This window comes from Gymnoscopelus braueri (assembly GCF_963280865.1).
Source record: "Gymnoscopelus braueri genome assembly, chromosome: 4".
In the NCBI taxonomy this organism is placed as follows: Eukaryota; Metazoa; Chordata; class Actinopteri; order Myctophiformes; family Myctophidae; genus Gymnoscopelus; species Gymnoscopelus braueri.
In genome coordinates, this window is record NC_137605.1 from 37,276,199 (window position 1) to 37,297,789 (window position 21,591).

At 39.1% G+C, this 21,591-nt stretch overlaps 1 protein-coding gene across 1 annotated transcript in view; it reads right to left on the reverse strand.

The window, feature by feature from the left end:
- Window positions 1-11,245: 11,245 nt before the first annotated feature.
- Window positions 11,246-21,591, reverse strand: part of LOC308083902 (lysophosphatidylcholine acyltransferase 1) — a 44,071-nt gene continuing 33,725 nt past the window's right edge. Inside the window, exons 9-14 of the mRNA XM_080426316.1 lie at window positions 20,830-20,912; window positions 18,234-18,359; window positions 14,741-14,894; window positions 14,273-14,371; window positions 13,257-13,398; window positions 11,246-11,806 (exon numbers count right to left, since the gene is read on the reverse strand). Of these exons, the coding sequence (XP_080282442.1) occupies window positions 11,577-11,806; window positions 13,257-13,398; window positions 14,273-14,371; window positions 14,741-14,894; window positions 18,234-18,359; window positions 20,830-20,912 (834 nt within the window). The 3' untranslated portion in view covers window positions 11,246-11,576. The remainder of the gene's footprint in view (window positions 11,807-13,256; window positions 13,399-14,272; window positions 14,372-14,740; window positions 14,895-18,233; window positions 18,360-20,829; window positions 20,913-21,591) is intronic.

The window sequence follows — 21,591 nt, forward strand, 5'->3', positions numbered from 1 at the left end:
CCCCTGTGGAAGAGGCACACACACAGAGCAGAGTATACCCTGTGGTCTGGGTCTGGTATGAAGATCTGTCTGTGGGACCACTCCAGAAATATGAGACCCAATCACAACATCCAGCCCCCCTCCACTCTCCCTGTCCGTCACTCCCCTGACTGTCGTCTTCACTGTGTCCACCCCCTCCACCCTCCCTCCTCCTCCTCTCTCTGTGTCCTCACTCATTTTCACTTGATTTGATCAGGTTGTGGGTGCCTCGTTTTTTCTTTTGCGTGAACAAGAATTCTTAAGACTTACTTACCAGATCAAGGTATGGTTAGGGCTGAAGCTGTCGTTTATTTTTCACGATTGCTTGATTGATTACTTTTTGGATTAATTTAATAATTAAGAAGCAGTTTTTTTTTAATAATTTCCCCCCGCATTTATCAACGTCAACCTTTAAAAAAAATGTTATAATCGTTTTGTCTGATTAACCACTTAAGTCCTATTTTAGTCATAGTACAACTGTGTCGTGCAAAAATAGCGATGATAGCTGATCTACAAGCTCACAACCCGTTACATTGTGAAGTGATGTTTCTTTCTGGTATTTTGTTTGTTTTTGGTTTAGATTTTACATCTGGTGAATAATTAATGTCTGTTCTTCTCATAAGCTTTTGCAAATGTCTGATCCAAGACACCCCTCAGAAACTGATCAAACTTTGTGGGCTTCTATTTTTAACAGCCTAGTAAGAAGAAACAGGCTCATCCAAATAAGGCAGGTGCTAAGCCAAAGATAAGCAAGAAAGAAAGAAAACTGCTTGCACACTGCTGGGCTCCAGTTTAGAACTGATTTATTGCACCAAAACAGTGCCCCGAGTGACATTTTGAGCTCACACAATTAGTCAGTCTGATGAAATCTCATCATCCCTTATGCACATGTGTAAAAAATTTACTATAAGGCAGACCTTTTCTGGGAGGGATAGAATGATAGCTTGAGTAGTGTAAAATACTATTTGTGTCTGGGGGTTTGGTGAAGAGCGTGGTGTAGATGTCTCTCCCATTATAGATTACTCATGTGTCCAAAAAGCTTACTTGGTGACTATCGCATTCGTCACTGAAGTCATTTGAATCAATACAACTGAGAAACTGTGAGCCTGGAGATCACACTAAGAACCATTCCAAATCTGAAACATGCCAATATATATTTTTCCAAAACACAATGGATTGTGAAAATTGATTATTATTTTGGTGTGCATTGGTGTTCAAACTAAACCATAACAAATATTTGCATAATCAGGGGTGAATCTTGCACTGAGCAGGGCCATGTGTATGTAGGAATACATGTTTACCATATAAAGCAAGTAGGCCTAGTTGAAACAACCTCAGGCATATAAACCAGGAAGTCAGTTGGGGGATGTTCTCTGACCTGGCATCATGCAAAAACCTTAAAGCACTTGAATCCCAGCATCCATATTCTGGGGGGTCATCAGCCAAAAATAGCCGATCTACAAGCTCGGCTATACCTTGTAGATCGGCAACCTGGAGACTTGGTTAGACGGAAAAAGCGGTGCAAGTCCAGAGCCAAATCAAGTCCAGTCAGGATGAATGTGGGATATCGGTTCAAATTGTCAAAATGATAAAGCTGAGTAATAAAATCCATGGTGTCTTTTAGGAGAGATTCAGACTGCTGCAATGTTCTAATGCTTAACTTATGCTCCGTCATATGAAAAATGGTAAATGGTAGAATTAAAGTATAGGCCTATAGCACCTTCATCCAAAGCTTTTTGCAAAGAATTTGCATTACATGCACCCATTCATGCATACAGTGGAGGAAACCATGCAAGGCACCAACCTACTCGTTGGGAACAGTTGGAAGTTCAGTGTCTTGCTCAAGGACACCTCGACATTAACTCAGGGCAGGGGGAGCCCGGGATTGAACTGGGAACCTTCCGTTGTGAGATTGTAGATTGCGTATGATGAAGCATAAATCAGTCTCATCACGATTTCTGGTCTGAACTAGGCTTTCCACATGAAGGAAGCTTTTCGACTAATAGTCTGATGTGACAATCAACTAAATTAAATAAAGGTTCAAAAAGTGAACCAATGCTCGCTATAATAGGACAACATTCTTGGGAATCTTTCCCAATTTCTCATTAAAATAACTATTAACAATCACAAAGAAAATACAACTGCTCTTATGACTGACCGTTTCACACCCGTCTGCCCGAAGGGTGTATTTCTTTGCTCGTTTGAGGGTCTGAGGACAGCTGAGTGTTGTTTGTTTCCTTTGTTAAATGTGGGCCTGTAAAGGCTGTAACAGACTGTAACAGTGATTAAGGTCTATACAAATAAACCTGACAATTACAGCATTGCCTATACTCAGTAATACAGAGATTCTCTCACCCAGCATGTAACATGGATCTCTTTGTAAATTCATTTTGGTTTTTTAGTCTTATTCCAGACTAATTTGACTCAACTCATCAACTGAGGAGTCCTACTTTGAACAACCATTTATTTTGGAGAGAGACATGTATATTGTGTTACAGTACATGAAGGTTCAGGTGTCTGTAACACCTCATCTCCATGGTACTTTCTGACATATCACCATAAGGCCACAGCAGTCCCGTCTCTCTCCGTCTCCGTCTCTCACCACACCACCTGACATTAGGCAGAAATCTCATTACCTGTAATGTCCAACAGGCCTTAATAGAATCAATCCTAACACTCAGGCCTATCCCATTTCAAACTGAACCAAACCGGCACCGGGGCATCAAATAACCCAATCAGCCCCGTCCCCACGGAGACATTTATGATCCACGTGTCCAGAATGACAGCTTGTTGTTTGCAAGCCAATCATAACGATCAATCACCCCCCTCCCCTCCCCCCGCTGTCACCGCACACATTTTGAAGTGCAATCACCCATCAAAACTCAGCACTCATATCAGAAATCGTTGAGCTGACCCGAGCTGGTTAGATAGATGCGGTTTTTCCAATGATGACAATGTGGGCATAATGGAGAGTCTTGTTTTCATAAATGCAACAGCTGAGACCCAGTGAACAGAGGCGTGAACAGAGTGAAGAAGAAGCCGAAGAAGAAGAAGAAAAGCGGTGGTTCTCAAAGTGGGGTCAAGGGACCCCCAGGGGTCCCCCTGATAAATGATTGATGGTTAGGAACCAAATATTGGTCTGTAACTCTGAGAGCGTACACATTTAACCCTTTTGAGTGCGTTCAAATGTACACAAATGTTCCATTTGTACACTCTCAAGAGTTATGGGGATCCGTGGCTTAATGCATACCAACATGGGGGTCCTTGACATTTAAAACGTTTAAGGACCACTGAGATAGAGGAGGAGTGTGAAGAGTAGCAGGAGAGAAAACAGAAGGAAGACGAGGTAGATGAGGTAAGCGCAAAGACGAAGGTGGAGAGGAGAAGGAATCAACAATAAAAGATTATCCGCAACGTTGCCTTAATAAATCAGTCTACGTGTACCTTGCAAGTGGCAGTGTGCAGGTTATCTTCTCTTGTTGAAATTCTATATCCTAAAAATATATACACCCATTTTACATTGATTTTTATTTTTTTATTTTTTTTACTTCTAAGCTTTCCCACTCGCATCGCTATTGTGTGCCTTGGGCACTCTCACTTGTGGCATTCTGCTCTTTCAAACATGTTTTTAATGTGGAAAGAAATAAACTACTAGAGAAAACTATTTCCCCTCTCCCCTCTTTACAATAGATGGGCTAAAATGTAAGTATCAACACCAATAGAAAATTCCTAAACCAGTAATTTGATGACCGGTAGCGGTTCCGGTAGGAGACACACAGAGGAATGCGACAATTGAAGTCTCCATGGGGTGACTAATGGATAGAAAAAAAGATTTTTTTTGGGTGAACTATCCCTTTAAGGTGCAGAGTATCAGCAAGAGTCAAGTTCAACCACATAGTCCACAAAAGGTTGCTTTACTGGTGTAATCTACAGGTAGGTCCACAAGGAAAGCAACGTCCAAGGCCAGCCTGATGACAGGCAGTGGTCATGCCTTGTTCAACAGTCTGATGTCACGTGCAGTACTCGTACATTGTATTGTATTGTACTTTATTAGTAAGGATGACTATCTCGGTCCATCCATTCGCCCATCCACCACTTTACCCACAAACAAGATATCTGAAAGAGGATGAACCCTATTTACTTAAACTGACTTAAATATTCTGCAAACTATCAAAACATTAGGTTTTAATTGCACTTTAAATGTATAATGAGCTTGGCTGGCTGGCGTAACCTAGGCTGGTAATCCTGACAGTGTGTCGCGGGTTCGAATTCCGATCCCGACGACCTTTTCTGCGTGTCACCCCCCCCATCTCTCTCCCCATTTCTTTTCAGTCTACTCTCCTATCAATAAAGGATAAAAAAAATATATATATATTTTTTTTATGTATAATGAGCTTCAACAAACCCAATAGATTACTTATGCTTTATTATTATAAACTATTCATGTTTTATGCTGAATCTATATCCATCCATCCATCCATCCATCCATGCACCTGTTATCCGGAATCAGGTCGCAGAGGTAACAGTTCCATATCCATTTCAGTCCTTGTCAATAATCCTGACTAACCCCCCATCCCAAGAGCAATATACAAGTGGTCACTTTCTAGAATAGAAATACAGTGTTGTTCACAATGGAATCATTTCATTAATGTCAAATACTAGGACCAGTAGACCAAGCCATTACATTGTAAATGAAACCGAAATCTCTATTGAATTCTTCCTCAAAATAAACATAATCTAACTCAAGTGTGGCAAAGGCATCATTGCTCTGACTCCAGCCCTGCTGAGAAACAGCCAAAACATCTAATATAAGGATACTGTATAAGACCATCATAACCCACCAGCTGCTATATGATTACTATAATAATAATAATAATGATAATAATATCTGAAATTTAGGTAGCACCTTTCTAAGTACCCAAAGACGCAGGGTACTTAGAAAAGTCTAAGCCTACAAAGTATAAGCCTATGCTAAGACTTTGGAGGAGAAAACAAGAAAATAATCAACTTAATTGGGAAAAACTATTCTGGTCATTTATGGTTATTGAATGAAATATATGATGTATGATGTACATCTCAATAGGTCATTTGGGTCTGCTAATATCACCGCTCAATTATACCGGCCCTGTCATTGCCTTCATTGATGTTGGTGCCTATGGACATTCTGTCTGTCATAACCTAAACACACACAATAACAAAAAAACTAATGCCATTGCTTGTTTGAGATACTGAAGTTTCCTTCGGTAATATACAAAATCTCTAACAAATTAATTTGTAATTCTTGTCTATGTCTGCTTCACCCCCAGTTCTTCTGGAAGTAAAATAATTTTAGCTTCAGTGGGAAATTGTTCAATGTTTTTTTATTGGGTTCTGTGTGTGTGACAGACCCAGTCATGTCATTCTCATTTGTGTAATGTTTGGATTGGTTTATGTGATTTTCAAACAAAACATACAAATAATCTAAAAACAGAAGCACTAATTTCTGGAAATCCCTTTAATATGGTATGGTTCTGCTTATTTCTATAGACATAAAAAGCTTAAAACATACAAGGAGAAAACAGAAAAGACAAAAGCAATGATCTGGTAAATTATCACGTGTTTTTATTTATTTTTAGGTTATGTGAGACAGAATGTCCATAGGCACCAACATGTAATCAATGAAGGCAATGACAGGGCCGGTATAATTGAGCAGTGATATTAGCAGACCCAAATGACCTATTGAGATGCACATCATACATCAGATATTTCATTTAATAACCATAAATGACTAGTGAAAGGCTCTGGGAGCTGGAATCAATACCAGATCAATACAATTACAACTGGCACCATCCAAATGCAAAACATTACACACAATGTTTAAAATGTCCGTTATAGAAATGTGAAATTGTATGTCTGATTCCATACAATGGAACAAGCTACCACTAAAATATAACAAACCAAATAATATTGATTATTTATGGATGTAAATAGTATTGCACTTAGTGTATATAACAATCGATTGCTTTGGAATGTTGTAACTTACCAGATGCAAAGAAGCTGGTACTATAGATAACTAGAGGACTGCCACCAACTCACCATTAATTTGAACATTCATAACAGCAAGGACCACAAAGGAAATAAGTCCATGGCTTTGTTTCATCCTTGACTGTTTTCTTACATTCTTACATTCTTACATCTGACATAAGTACCACCGATTCACTTTTTTAATTGTCTAATAAATAAAGTGAACTAAATCACTTGAAAAGCATAACTCTGCAATCAGGACACAAGGATATTAGCTATAAGGACATGCAGAATTTCACCTCAAGAGGGAGACATACACTTACCTATAAGAAAGTCTGAGTGGTTTTGTAAACACAAGCTTCAGCATCAGGACCAGGACATCTTCCACTTTAAGACAATTGTGAACACTCAAGAAGAGCAAGGGTCAGTGGAATTCTAGAAACTAAAAAAAGATACGACTGCAGTGTAAGATACAGACAGAAGTGAGACACATTCAAGAGACATGTATATAATCTTGCATCATGTTTTCCACTTTAATCCAAGAGTCACATAGACAAGTTATATCATAGCAGTCCTGAACAGACAAATTCAATGTGGCCTGCAGTAATGACTCTTTATGAAAATACGTTAATAAAATAAAACCTCAGGTTGAGGAATATAGAAAAGGGACATTAACAGAAAGGTACAGAGAAAACAGCAAGCCCATGGTTCAGTCCACTTACAGTACAATAAGCCATCAGAAAGACGCATCACCCTGTTCAAACGTCAGAGCACACGGTCCTTCGTCTTAGGCTCTCTGCTGGACAAACCATTGTAAGCAGGCAGCGGTAGAATAAATAGAATATTAGCTCTTGCATGTTTAGAATTTTTAGATTGACAGCAGTTAGAAAACAGAATGATTCTGTGTGTGAGGTATTTGAATTCAAACAGAAAAGAGGAATGTGGATCAAGAAAAAAATTAGAAAACCTGACCCACTTAGAGCTCCAGTCTAGATTTGTTACGCGTTTCCTCAATGTTCTGGCCATATACTGTAGGTCTGACAATGCTTAAACATAACAAACCGCCTATCTTTAACATAAGTAACAGCATTGACATTAACCTTTAGCCGTCACATTTTGCAAACATGAGGATTAAAGAAAATGATTCCAATCAATCAAAACAAAACAATGAAACCTTTAGTGGAACTATAGTGCCTCAAATTGCGGGTGCCATTTTTCAAATCCAGACTGGGGCTGTGTCCAAAATGATTCACTCACTACTCACTATATAGTCCACTATGATTGAATGATTTAAAACACAGCCTGGGTCTTAAGGTCTTAAAAAGAAAAGAAAAACCTTCCTTGTTCAGTCATTGTTTACAATTCACAGTCATATTACACGTCATCAAACATTGTACAGTACCACAGCAAATGGTGAACTTTGATGATGCAGTGTCACCAGGAGACATTGATGTACACATTTGCCTAGACATTCATCTGAACAGTATGGAGGCCTTCATAGATGTGCGTCGAGTCTTTTTTTTTTACCGTCTAACTTGGGAGTACCTTTTATGGATTCCGTATCTAGCGCCAACATTTTTAAGTTGCACACCAATGTTGAGCTTTACATATTTAAGCATCAAATATTCCCAACACATTTGATGGGATGGGAATATCTAACCATTTTGTGACATTTTCTTCTTAAAACTATGTGTGTGTGGTGGGAGCTCAGGAGAAGCTTTGAGAACATTTGAGCTCTTCAATAGCTTGTGTATTGTTGTAATAATAATAATAATCTAAAAAAATAACACATTGACTTTCAAATTATTCACATTAGCAAGATCAAGCTAGCTAGCACTGTAATATGGAACCTTAACATGCATTACAGCATTCAGGCATGGGGGGGAAGGGGGCAGAAGAGTTCTATAAAGTGCAAGCACAAATACATACAGTTTGTGTTACAACACAAATCATGTGTGGTGATACAATCTAATTACAGGAATGTTTTGGGTTGATCATTCATGTACAGCCCGTCATATGTGTTGTAAGAAACATCACCTCAAGGCTTGACACTCACATTACTTTTTAGCTCAACCTGCATGCTTCAAACATAAAAATAGTTAATGCATGGGGGGGGGGGGGGGGGGGGACTCAAATAGGATACAAAATAGAAGCTGGAAAACAACTACTTCTTCTGAGTGAAAATATTACTGTACAAGAGGGGCTTTGAGGAGCTTCTGATTGTGACAAGATTGTCTATACATTCTTTTTAAAACATTTTTTAAAAATCATAAAATAAAATAAGAATTATATACTGTAGATTCAAGGCTATCGGTTTCCATACAAAATCTTCATTTTGTATCTAAGCAGTCAACTCAGCAATAGTTACAATAGTAGTATAGCAATAATATAACTTGATAAAACTTGCTTGAGGAATACAGCACAGAAAAATTGCAGTATTATATAAAGGGGGGAAAAAAATTAACGGGTTCATTTTTTACCCATGAATACAATCTGCAGAGGAGAGAAGATCACAGATCTTTTGTCATGGCAGTGAAAATAAAAACAATTAATATACGTACATCAAAAATTCACAAAATGCCCTGCATTTGGAATATTCAAAATACATATCAGAACTCTTCAAAAAGATCAATCTTGACAAGGCTTAGAGAAGATGTAAAATATTGCTTCACTGAAAGCTGTGATGCAGATACAAATGTAACAGGGCCATGAATGTGATGGAGAAGTCATGTACACAATGCTCACAAACATGCCAGACCATAAGCATAATACATGTCAAAACCTTAAGTCGTTTTGACTCATAAAGGGACATTCAATGTCAAAGAGTCAAATTAGTCAAACTATGAATGCTCAGCTCTAGATAAGTTCTTTAACCACTTGAACCCCAGCATTCATATTCTGGGTGGAACATTTGCCACAAATAGTAGATCTACAAGTTCAAAATGACAAATGAGAAACGTGTTTTGAGCTTGCAGATCTGCTATTTTTGGGGCGAAGAGATTTGGCGTAGACAGAAAAAAGGTACAGCTGCAACTCGAGTCCGTTTCACTAAGACTAGGGGGTTTAAGTGGTTAAATTGTTTCACATCATCTGCCCTGCAATGGTATACATTTCCCTTTTACTTTCAGAAGCTTTCTTTCAAACACTCACTGTGTCATTCATCAATAGTTATAGAATAATTCTAGTTTACATTTTTGGGTTAGTTTCTCTAGCCCCAGAGAAATGTCTAACAACTAGTTGAAAACAAATATTCCTTCAAATGCAAGCAAATGATTGAAAGTAATGTCCAGGTTACACGTGATAATATAATTATTATAAAATGTTCTAATCTAAATACATAAAAAGAAGTGCTATTTCATAGTATAAAACATTTGCCAGAATGTTGAAATTCTATATGAATTTTAAACTGTTTTTGTGTAGATAACAAAACTAACTGACCAGCCACATGATGTGTACTGTATCTAGCAGCACATCAACAAGTATAACAGATTATTTGTAATAAGACCTGGAAAGGCAATTCTGTCCAGACTACGAGAGTCTGATTTAAATGCGTCATTATCCCAAAGTTTGGCTCTGTATGACTCAGGCTTAGATCGCTAGCTCTTTTTGCGATTTAACATGTAGATTTCTGAAGTGTATGGCAGGCAGCAAAATAACCATCATAGCTTTCTTGAAATTAAGTTATACTAAGATCCACTGCAGGCTCATAATACTGTACATTTAAAGCTCACAATGAGCTGTCACGTGTAGCAAGTCAAACGATGAAGTCAATCACCTATACAAAAGTCAATAACTGGCCAAACTGGCACCATGGGTGGCATTTCAAACTCCAGATAGGGCGTTCAAACACGAGTAGGACAGTGCATGAAAAAGGTGCCAAAATTAAAATAAACGCACCAAAGCACCAAACGTGCTGTATTAAAGACCAAACAATACAACATCTTCCATGCATATATAAGCAAACAAAACAAGGAAGACAATTTTGGTAACGCCAGAAGGTTTAGCATGGTGAACAAGATTTTGAAGCGAAAAAAGCCTGAAGTATAAAGCCTCAAGTAAAGACTGAATTTTGCTTCTGTGGAAAAAAAAAGTGTCATGTGACGTGTTACTCGCCTTCACTTTTTATGTTGAGCATGCATTTTTGTTGCTGAAGCATATCAGGTTTAAATGTTTTGTAAAGTTATGATTATTGCATCCTTCACAAGTTGCTCATTCCTATCTATGTATAAAAATACAGTATACCAGGACAGCGGAAATGTCCATGAGTTGACTGAGATATAATAGGATGGGGGAAAAAATATAAAAGGTGGTCAACCATGAGCTATTTAAAAATGTGATGCAACAGGAATGCAGATTGTAAAATAATACAGCATGGTCTTTGGAATGATCATTGACCAGAGTGAGTGACAAAAGTGAGCACGATTTGATGATACCAAAAGTTACACATTCTGATACAAAAAAACACATTTCCCCGCTTAAAGCCATTGCACCACTGAATTGAAATGGGCAGTAACAATGTATCTAAAAGACATAATCACTGACTGTGTTTTTGGTCCATGTCCATTAAAGTTTCAGACATAAAAAAGAGGAAAAAGCTCTGCATATCTCGTTGGAAAGAAAAGCCTTGGTGAGGTTTGTTTGAATGGTGAATGATACCTCATGCACACAGGAGTAGCACAGTGAAATGTGAAAAATGACGACATCATACGAGTTTAAATAGTTTTTGTTACTGAACCCTGAGCTAAATTAATATATATATATATATATATATATATATATATATATATATATATATATATATATATATATATATATACATATACATATGTATGTGTGTATATATATATAGCATATATTATATAATATTGTATAATTTTAACAGGCTCATATTGATTATAGCCACCTACAAACACCGTGTGAGCACCTCGAGTTTAGCCGTTGAAGTTTAACACTTCAAGTGGTTAAAACATTTGTCACTGGTCCTCTGAGGTCTTTCTCCTACAGACATCCGCTATACTGCTCAGACACATATGAGCCCATGCATTTTACTTACACATTTCAGTTCAAAAAGGCAGCTACCATTAAAAGGAAGAAATAAGATAAGTTAAAAAAAACACTGATTTCACTAAAAACGAGTTTCCTTTACAGACTAGGGCCTGTTTGCTTCCCTCATTGTGAAAACATGCACAGTAAGTACCATGTTGAAAAATATACCCCAGGAAAAGCAGGAATTTGAGTGCTTGCCCTATTCAAGTATTCAAGCATTGTATCTGAAACTGCCACCGTTTGGCATTTAGACGTTCTTCCACCAAGAACAACTTAAACAAAAATAATCTAAAAGAAAATAAACTCTTATCAGGCTAAAAATAACTTCAGAAAATGTTATGGAAAAGATAATAAAAAAGGGGGTAAACGTCTTCTTTTTCGTAGTTCTGGCTAATCACTCAAATACAGCCCCCTAATGTAACACATTAACACCCACGTACTACAGTACCCACACACACATTCCCTCCACCCTCTCACCAGGAGAGGTGAGGGCCTCCCTATAAACTATCCTAGGTGTGTTTCTTGAGTCTGTCTATTGTGCTGTAATGGTCTTTAGGGCTGAAGTCAGGACAGATACCGTTGGCTGTTTTGGGAGTGGCAGTGCCTTTGTTGGTGGTGACGGGGAGGCTGGGCTTGAGCTGGTGGCCACGGTGGTGGCAGTTATTGATGACTGCATTGTCTGTATACAGGTGCTCCTCAGCAAAGTCTGGGTGCTGCTCCACAAAGCTCCTGAACCTTTCTGCAGCAACACCACAAGGGGGCGGCAGACACAAAGAGGAGAATGTCAGAGGATTACATAATTCTCAGAGAAACTGGCATTGCTGAAGGGCCAGTGCTATCGTTGATGGCACAGCTCTCAATGATGACTTGACTGTCTCGCACTTAATAAAAGAGACAGGCCTGGAGAGATGATGAATGACTGATGCGGTAGGGGGCTGATAAAATGAACTGACAGTGCATATACCACCCCGAGTGGTATATTCACCTCAGCTTGACCTCATGGGACATCAAGGTACTTTCTATTGATGCAAATTATATTAACACTATTATTTCCCAAGCATGTACTCCATTCAAATGGATAATCTGGACCAGTAATTAGGGCTTAGGAGACATTTCAGATGTAATTTGGAAGATTTATGAGACGACGGGAGTCGCTTTAGATTTAGACGTCTATGATGAGGCAATAGTGGACACATAAGACACATAAGGCTGGTAAACGTTTTTCTTTTTCCTTCAAGCATTTAAGGAAAAATGCTTGAAGGATTTTCCTTCAAGTATTAATTTGTTTGCAGAATCTCATTTACCTTCAAGTATTTAATTTTTTGCAGAATCTAATTTTCCTTCAAGTAAAAGAAAAATGATGGGGCGCTCAGGTGGCGCAGTGGTAAAGTACCTGCCCACCACCGCAGAGTCTGGGGGTTCGAATCCACCGCGGTATATCTGGCTTTGTCGAGCGTCTACACGAACACAATTGGCCCGTGTTCGGGGGAGGGAAGCTGGGCAGGGAGGGTGATATTTGTCACTGCACATACTCCTACGGGCTGGGGCGGCACCTGTCAGAAGGGAGTGTTGGGCGGGACGAGTAGGAAGGCTATAGGTCCTCCCGGTGGGGACTCCTCACTGGCAAGTGAGCCAGTAGGATACAACAGCAGTGACAACACACAGAAATGTGTGTGGGGAGGAATACATTTAGCATAATGGCTAAATTGGGGAGAAAAAGCAACAAAACAAAAAACTGATGGTACTGTAAAGTTTTACCGATTATAAATCTTAGAGAAAACTGCAATGGAGAGAAAAGTGTCAAAAGAACACAATCAACAAAGTAGATCAAAGATTCCTACAGTGTACACCGTACATACGGCACTGTCCATAATTATAAATGATACCAAACCCATTCAATGACATTTGGTCATGCAAAATGAAGGTTCTGGTATCAAATTGTTGAAGACTGTCTGGGATAAGTAAGGTATTATTTGCCAAGGAAAAAGACTTAACCACCATATTTTACACTTCGTCATATGGCGGTGTCACATCGCGACGCATTGTGAGATTGTAGATCTGGCATTTATAATAATAGGGATGGCAGTTTGAAAGTGGTAACAAGTAAAGAAAAATACATGGAAATTGTCCCGGAATGGCCAAGAAAATGCTAATTGTCCTGGGAAGCTTCGATATATGTGAATAATTACCATATGTGATCTTGCCCGTGTCTTCCACGTCGATGGCACTAAACAGGTGTGACACACTGAGGTTGGCCACTCCTAACGCTGTCTTTAGGATAATGGCCAGCTCCGTCTCTGTGATGGCTCCATCCTCCTCTGCCTCAAACATCTGGATGCATTGTGAATGAAAATATACCTTTGTGAGATTTGCCGCCAGGTGTACAACAAAAGAGCTGCTGTCAGATAAACAAGCACATATTATTTACAGGCCCACAGTGTGTGTGTGTGTGGCAATAACGGTCGTTGAATGGAAGTAATGTGTTTCATATAATACGTGTGTATTCCCCAAATTAATGTAAGTGTAAGTTAACAAATAAATAAATAGTTGCTACTTTGGAAAAGCTGGAGACATTTTTTTGTTGTTAGATTGTCAAAGAAAAAAATAAAATGTTATATTATTGAACACATAAAAACAATAAAGAATCATGTAAACCTTATGAACACCACTCAGAGACAGATTATCCCATGACAAGAGCAAAAGCCTGGTTGCTTTATAAACCATTCATTAACTTCAATCTAATCTTGTGAAAAGGTAATAAAACTAACAACAATTGGAATAGCATGCACCTATTGCTAATTTTGTCATTTGTGCTAGATCCATAATTGACTGACCCCGAGGGATCTGTTCTTGGTCACGTAATTCTTTGCCTCACCAAATCTCTTCACTGAAATGAGCAGATCTACAAGCGTTGTGAGCATGCAGATCTATTATATTTTGCCAAATGTTCACCTATTTTTGCCATATGTGTTTGTCTATTATGACATGCCAAGAATAGGGACGTTGCTTGTGGCTAAGTTTGCCAGGCAATAAACAAAAAAGGAAGGGTTACCAACATTTACAATAAGATGTTCTTATCAATTGATAAATCTTCCATTATGATTTGAATGTTGAAACAGGTTGGTCTGAATGACATTAAGCAAGCATGGAAAAAGTCCTCCCCACCTGCTGGCTAGATAAGCATGAAGCCTGGAACACAACATACCTTAAAGGCCAATCTCATCGTTGCCAGAGTTTTTGCGGGTCTGCATACAACAGATAAGGCAATCACATATTCTCTGATATCCATGGAGTTGTCTTCATACTGAAAAAGGAAAAAAAAGAGGCGTGAGAATCGAGCAGATGGGGTGTGAGGCAATTAATTTCCCTGTCTGCTCCATTTTTCTTTGGTAGTATTGTGGGTGTCATTTTGATTTACTAAGACCTTTCTTTGATTTGACACTACACTATGGTGGCTGTATTGGAACCACACCACGTAATTAATATAACAGGGACCACGGGTTAGATCGGTCTCATTTATCCCCTTTCGTATTTTGATTTCTGAGTGATTTGTGCACACACATTGTATTCAGTGAAATACACCCATCAATTACTTTCAGTTAAATAACGTAATACTACTACTACTACTACTACTACTAATAATAATAATGATAATAAAGACCTTAGTTCTGACCTCGTCAAAGAGAGAGAACAGGTCTCGCAGCAGGTCTGAGACGGGCACATCCAAATACTGAGCAAAGTCCTCTAAGCTCAGTTTCTCTCCCTCTAGCTTCCTGGCTCTGTTCCCATAATCCTGCAGAACCTTCTCTGTGTTTTGAGGCTTCAACCTGCCACAGAGGAGAAAAACATATTTAGAATTGAATAAGTGGATATTCTGGTTTGGTATACTGTGATGCCATGCCATCATCCAAAAATAACTAGGAGAACAAGGGAATGCAGACCATCTAGTTAGTAGACCCACTGCCGATCCTCCCTTTATAAGTTGCAAATTGAGTCCCCAATGCCCCCTCAGGAATGCCCATCTTTATATTATGTTACAATGTTACCTATCAAACGTGCTTTGTGTCGTGTCTGTGTGTGTAAAGGGAGCGTTTATTTAGTGTGGTTAATTTTCATTAATTTAAACTGCTGTTTGTGTTATGAGTACATGCACACAGAGCACGATTATAAGGAGACAATTAAGCAACGTAATTATGTTTCGAAATGAGGTTGACTTTTCAAAAATCAACCTGTATGAATGAGACATCACCAAAATGGTATGTGAAATAATACCTACACATTTTCGTACACTCCTGTTTTTTTATTCTAGTATAAACCAACATCTTTAATTGTATGTACATGTTTTTGTTTTCATTTCACACTTGCTTTGGCAAAGTTAACATGTTTCCCATGCTAATAAAGCCCCTTTGAAAATAATTGATTTTGAGAGAGAGAAGTAAGGAGGGGTGAACAAGAGCGAAAGAGAGAGCGAGCGAGAGAGAGAGCGATAGTGAGAGAGTGAGAGCGAGAGAGAGAGAGAGCGAGAACTGATGCTGTGTGTCGTTGTGCAGCAAATAATAAAAAATTAAGTACTTTAAAGCCCCTGGATACTATATATCATACTGCACTGCACTTTGTTACGTGACATGGTTTCAACTCATCATTGTCTCTATATAATTCAGTACTGTGGTATTCCCTTGATCAAGAAGCGAGCAGCATATTACTCTTCTTGTTTGTTTATGAAGCGTTACCTGCACTTGCTAAACTCCCTCTCAAGTCATTGTACCAGATCACAGGATAGGGTTGTGTTGGAGGTTTCTCAAACAAGAACAAAGCTGGGTAATATTGCCTTCAGGCAGCAAAATGCACCTTACTGTATGTATGGAACAAATGTCAGGGTAGTTTTAAGTAGGATTGCTTTGTCCCCTATGAAGCGTGTAAGACTTTATTGTTAGATTTGATGCTGGAAGAAGCCAAATTCACCTGCCTGATGTGCTCATTGCCTTGTTGTCATTTTTAGGGCCTACTGTATATCATAACATTTCACTTTTGGTCTTTTCTGGGTGGGTTCTATGATCAGGGGTGCACATAACTTTTTAGGTCTAGTACTCAGAAGAGCACCTGGAGACTGTGACTTGGTGCGCACCAAATAAATGGTCCCGTCCCGTTTTGTCAACGGGGGGGGGGGGGGGTGCTGCGCGAGAAAAAAGGACGCTCTGCTTCGAAATTCCGCCGTTTTTTTCCTTCTCACGCCGTTTGGTGCCGTTATCCGCCAGATTGGGACGTTCACGGCATATTTTGCACCATTACGGTGCGTTCATCATCGGTGAGAGTGCCTCTAACAGCCGCTGCTGGCTGCGTGCAGCGAGCTGCGATGCGAGGCAACACTCACACAATCACGTGCAGCATGCGTCCCCTCCCCCTGCGCCTAATGGCTGTACATGGGGCCGACGCGTGCTTTAGCGTGATTGTGTGAGTGTGGCTTCAGGAAGTAAATTCCTAGCCTCGATCTCCAGGCTTTTATTTCTTAGTTTTGCTAAAAAATAAAAGCTTGGAAATTCCTGTCCCAGCTGTTGGTACGCAAAAGCGCCTCGCGTCGTCTGATGTGCCGCGCATTATTTATTTTGGGTGCGCATGCGCACCTGCGCACCAGTTATGTGCACCCCTGTCTATGATGTCCCTTAGAACCCAAAACAAAGAAAATATATCAATGTGAAGATTTATTTTTGGTCTGCGTATTTTTGCAAATGTGGTATACAAACTGTATACCAGTACGTCTGGGTCTGGCCATGACTTTTTGTTTTGTTTCAATCAATTCAAGATTCAATGATTTATTACTAATCAAATGAAACACTGATTGGAATAGATAAAACAATATCTGGAGAATGGAGACGCATCGCTCCAAGGATGTGCTCATTAAGTTGGAACAATCTTCTAGAAATTATAACCAAAACAATCTATTTGTTTTTTGTTTAAATCAAATTAAGGTTGTCTACAAGACAGAGAAATGTGACATGGAGGGAGTCTTATCGTGAGGGACAATCCATGCATAGTTTTTACATCACTTTCTCGGTCGAGTCTCATTGTAAACTTTCTGCCATTACTACCAAATGAATCACCCGTTTCAGCTCGTTATCAGTTATCATTTTTAATCAATTAAAGTGACGTTGTGTGATTAAACGTGTGTGCTTTCTGGTACCGAACTGCTGCTTGTGGTCTCTCAGACTGACGGCTCTGTGATCTCTTAATTCAAACCCTAATTTTTATAGTCAAACATGATTTTATTTGTAATATTCAAAAAACACAGTCAGCACCAGCCAGTACACAGTACCAGAACCAGGTGAAACACAGTCAGCGTCTGTCAGTACCAGAACAACAATGTCCGTTTCTTAACACATGGGGTGCCAAAACCGTATATAAACGGTGCAAAAAGTTACGCGGAGTTGGTGTCTTTTTCCGTTTTTTTCCACACGGGTGGGGCTAGAGCAGCTCTGGGAGTACCCATTGTGATCCTGAGAAGGATAGGCCAGATGGATCACCGGGAAAAAAAACATGGCTCCCCATCCTCTTCCTGTCTATTTCCTTCTTTAAAACGTCTGTATCTCCGAATCTGTTTCCGGTGGGGAAAACCGGTCATGCGCGATGCGCGATCCCCCACCCCGTTGTAACTCGCGAGTGAAATGTTACTGTTCCAGGATGTAGCCAGGGTCATCGCGCTACATGAATGGATGCTTTTTTTTACGTGGATTTGCTCGTCGTGGAGTCTAGAGCTTTAAACAGCAAAGCGCAGTCAATGGGGAGAATGCTGGCACCCACGGTAAGTTGTTATTAAAAATCCTGGCACCCAATGTGTTAAAATACATTTCCAGCAAGTTGAATCTCTCTCTCTAATAGGAGTAAGGTGGGGCATATACACAACTGGTAGGAAGTATAGAGAGGCAGGCCCCAAAAAACTTTGCTTAGGGCCCCAGTAAGGCTAAAACCAGCACTGCTACCCACAGAGGATATAGAAACATTTTCACAAATTTGCATGATTTCTAACTTTTTCTACTTCTTATAATTTGTATCATTTACCCTCCCATCAGTGGGAGGGCAAAAGTTTTTTGTGTACTTCAAGTTTATTTGTTTTTTTTACCCATTTTAGATTTGTGTGGGAATAATTCTTAAAGGAGGTGCAAGGGACTCACCCCAGCCTCCTCACAAGCTTGGCAAACTCTAAGAGACAGGTGTCCACTGGAAGTCTGAGTGGGCCCTCTGCCATGGCCAGCTGGCAGTCCTCAAATGAGCAGTCAGTGCTGGGGACCCCCAGAGCTCTGGAAGACAGCACACAGTAGACAGTGAGCCTACATGGATCAATACGGATACTACACTAGTACGTTCACACCATACAATACATGCTTTAACCTTTAACCCATTTAGACAGTGGTTCTCAACCTGTGGGCCGGGGCCCACCCAAAATTATTGGTAGAACACTTAAGATTTTAATGATAATATAACATTAATATTTTAAAAATGTAGTAAGTAAAAAAAAAATACTTGAAAGAAATGTGTTGTCATTGGGATACCGATAAATAGAAATACTGTGTTATTTCCATTGAAAACAAGACGCAACACAATCAATTGATTAATTATTGAAAGTAAACATGCTTTGAAAATGCACGTGCGTGACTGCGTGGCCCACCCATCTGACCACTTAGCACGTTTTGAGATTTTCAAGTGGGCCCCGATACACAAAAGGTTGAGAACGTACAGTAGTAGACAATGAGCCTACACACAGACCCATACAGATACACCTACACTAGTATGTTCACACCATACAATACATGCTTTATCCCATTCAATCTGGGAACGCATCTGTGTCATTTTAGATTTTAGCTACAACCATTATTTTATACTTTGGCTATTCAAAAATAGCAGATATACAAGCTCATAGCGCGTCACCGAGTGCCACGCTACGAGCTTGTAGATCTGCAATAGTTTTGTAAAATCGTGAAAATTTGTGCAAATCTTTGAATATTTGTTAAAGCAAACTTTTTTAACTCAAATCTTTGCTTCAGGGGATTCGACAAATGTGTAAATCCTAACAGTTTAAAAAAAAACGTATGTTTCATGTCAAGGGCCACTCCAGATTATACGTATTTGGCCACGACCCCCATCTCAAAATATGTTGTTCCAGGGACCCCCCAAAAGCAAAGATTTGAGTTAAAAATGTTTGCTTTAAAAAAATATTTATATTCAAATATTTGCACACATTTTGAAGATTTTTCAAAAACAGCAGATCTACAAGCTCATAGAATAACCAAATACATCTTAAAATGACACAGATGCGTTCCTATATTGAGTGTGTTAAACTAAAAGGGGAGCAGCATTATGCTGTTTGGCAGAGGCCAAAGTTGTATATCGTTTGGCTCAAGTACAGTAATGAAGTCAAAGTGATTGCAGATATGATACCAGTAGCCTGAGAGAGAAGAGCTCATATTAATTTATTTATAAAAATGAAAACAGAGCCAACACGCTATAGATCATTTGATGCTGCCAAGCTTTTTCATTTTGGTTGGGAAAGGGATAAAATAATGGCTGGAGTTTAAATGACCAAACATTAGCAGTGATTCCAGTTATAAAATAATTTGAAACAATGGCTAGTCATGTCCCTTTCCCATAGTAAACTGGTACACAAACAAACCCCTGGTACCTTTCAAATCTAAGTATTTAAGTAATCGTGAATTATTTAAGAAACCGAGAAGCCTTGAGAAACTGCAAGGTTTTTTATTTATTTTTATTGCAACCTCAATAGCTAGATACAATTGTTAGTATAGTATGAGCTCAAGTAGACTGTGCCTTGAAATAACGGTGGCACAGCAGGGACTTGCATATATCCATGCAAATAAACAACAGGACTTCACAGAGTCTAGCCATGCTTATTTTTCCCCTCAGTAGTGTCTTACACAACTGTGAATCTGTCGGAAGGATTCAAACTGGGTTGAACCACATGAAAGACCAAAAACACTGCTTAAATGAATGCACATTTTAACATACTGCCACTGCAAGTCTCTTCTGAATTGGCTTTTTGCATAGAATCATGACCGCAAATTGACACAATTGGTACAGCCTAGGGCTTTTTCAAATGTTATCATTTTTTTCTCTCTTTCTTTTTTACATTCAAAGCTTCTACTGTGGTTTTCAAATGAAGCTTTGAATGTCTGTCCTCATATTTTATGATGACATCATAAACAACATTGTGCAAGCCAGTTAGCTGGCGAGGACAATTGCGTTTCTATGACATACAGCTGAACTTTTGGCATTTGTGGCGCCCAGAAGCAAACCGTTTGCTTTTTAAGGGTACAGTCTACAGAGACCAAAACATGCGATTCCAATTTGGGGTTGATTGGATGTTGCGTTCATGATATAGTGTTTTTGAAGGCAATTCAGGAAAACAGTATGGAGTATCAAAATACTGTTTGATGCTCATTGAATCACATTTCTGCAACAAACACTGACGCCTGTAGCATTTGTGGCACCCCCTATGGGTGTTTGTGAGATCAGCTGTGGCTCTGCGTTGTTTAAAGGCCCCTCAATGTGCAATCATAACCAATGGGAATGACATATGAAACATCTGAATGTTACATACTCCAAAGATAATGTATACCGATTTGTGTGAGATTTGGACAAAATACATATTTTTGCAGTTTAAATCATCACAAGTCATTAAACGACATTGTATGGAGCTCTTCTGTAACAATCAACAATAATCCAAAGTCAGTTTGACTTTAAGGTACCACTTACTTGGCCATGATGCGCCTGACATTGTTGGCAAAGAGAGCAGGATTACTTTTCTCTTCCTCAGAGGGCGTGTAGATGGGAAGGTACTTCAGAAATACAACATTACGTAATTATTACACAATTCAGGCATCTAACACTTGACTGAACTGGTGTATATACAGTATAGAATATACAGTGAATGGTTATTATTGGAGATTTCTGATTAGAACGCTTTTACTGTATGCTGAGGACTAGTGAGGTTGTCAGCCATTACTGTTGACACTATAGTCACATTTGTTGTGGCAATAAAAAGAAAAAAAAGGAGAAAAAAAAGCCTAGTGGGAATGTGTGTGCAAAGTTTCACGGCAATCGGACGCTGCGTTCACGATTTGAAGTATTTTGTTCAAAACGAGCCACTCCTACAAACTTTAGATGCCAATCTTAGCCAATCAGGATGGAATATGAAAGATCGGACAGATCCGTCTTGATCACATGACTATGGAGATACTGTGAACCGATGTGCGTGATGTTTGGACACAATCTGTCAGAGTAATATAACTTTATTTTCTTTCTTTTTTTTTCTTTTCAATGGCATTGATGACTTGACTCAAGGAATGCGAGTTGACGTCACACCAGAGCTCACAGCTGCGTGTCTGCTGTAGAAAAGCCACTTTTTTTTTTTATAGAATAATCAAATAGTGGTTTGATAGTCGAATAGTCGGTTTGATATTCGAATATTCGAATATTCGACTACTCAGTGAATGCCCTAGCCTCTAGGGAGTGTGC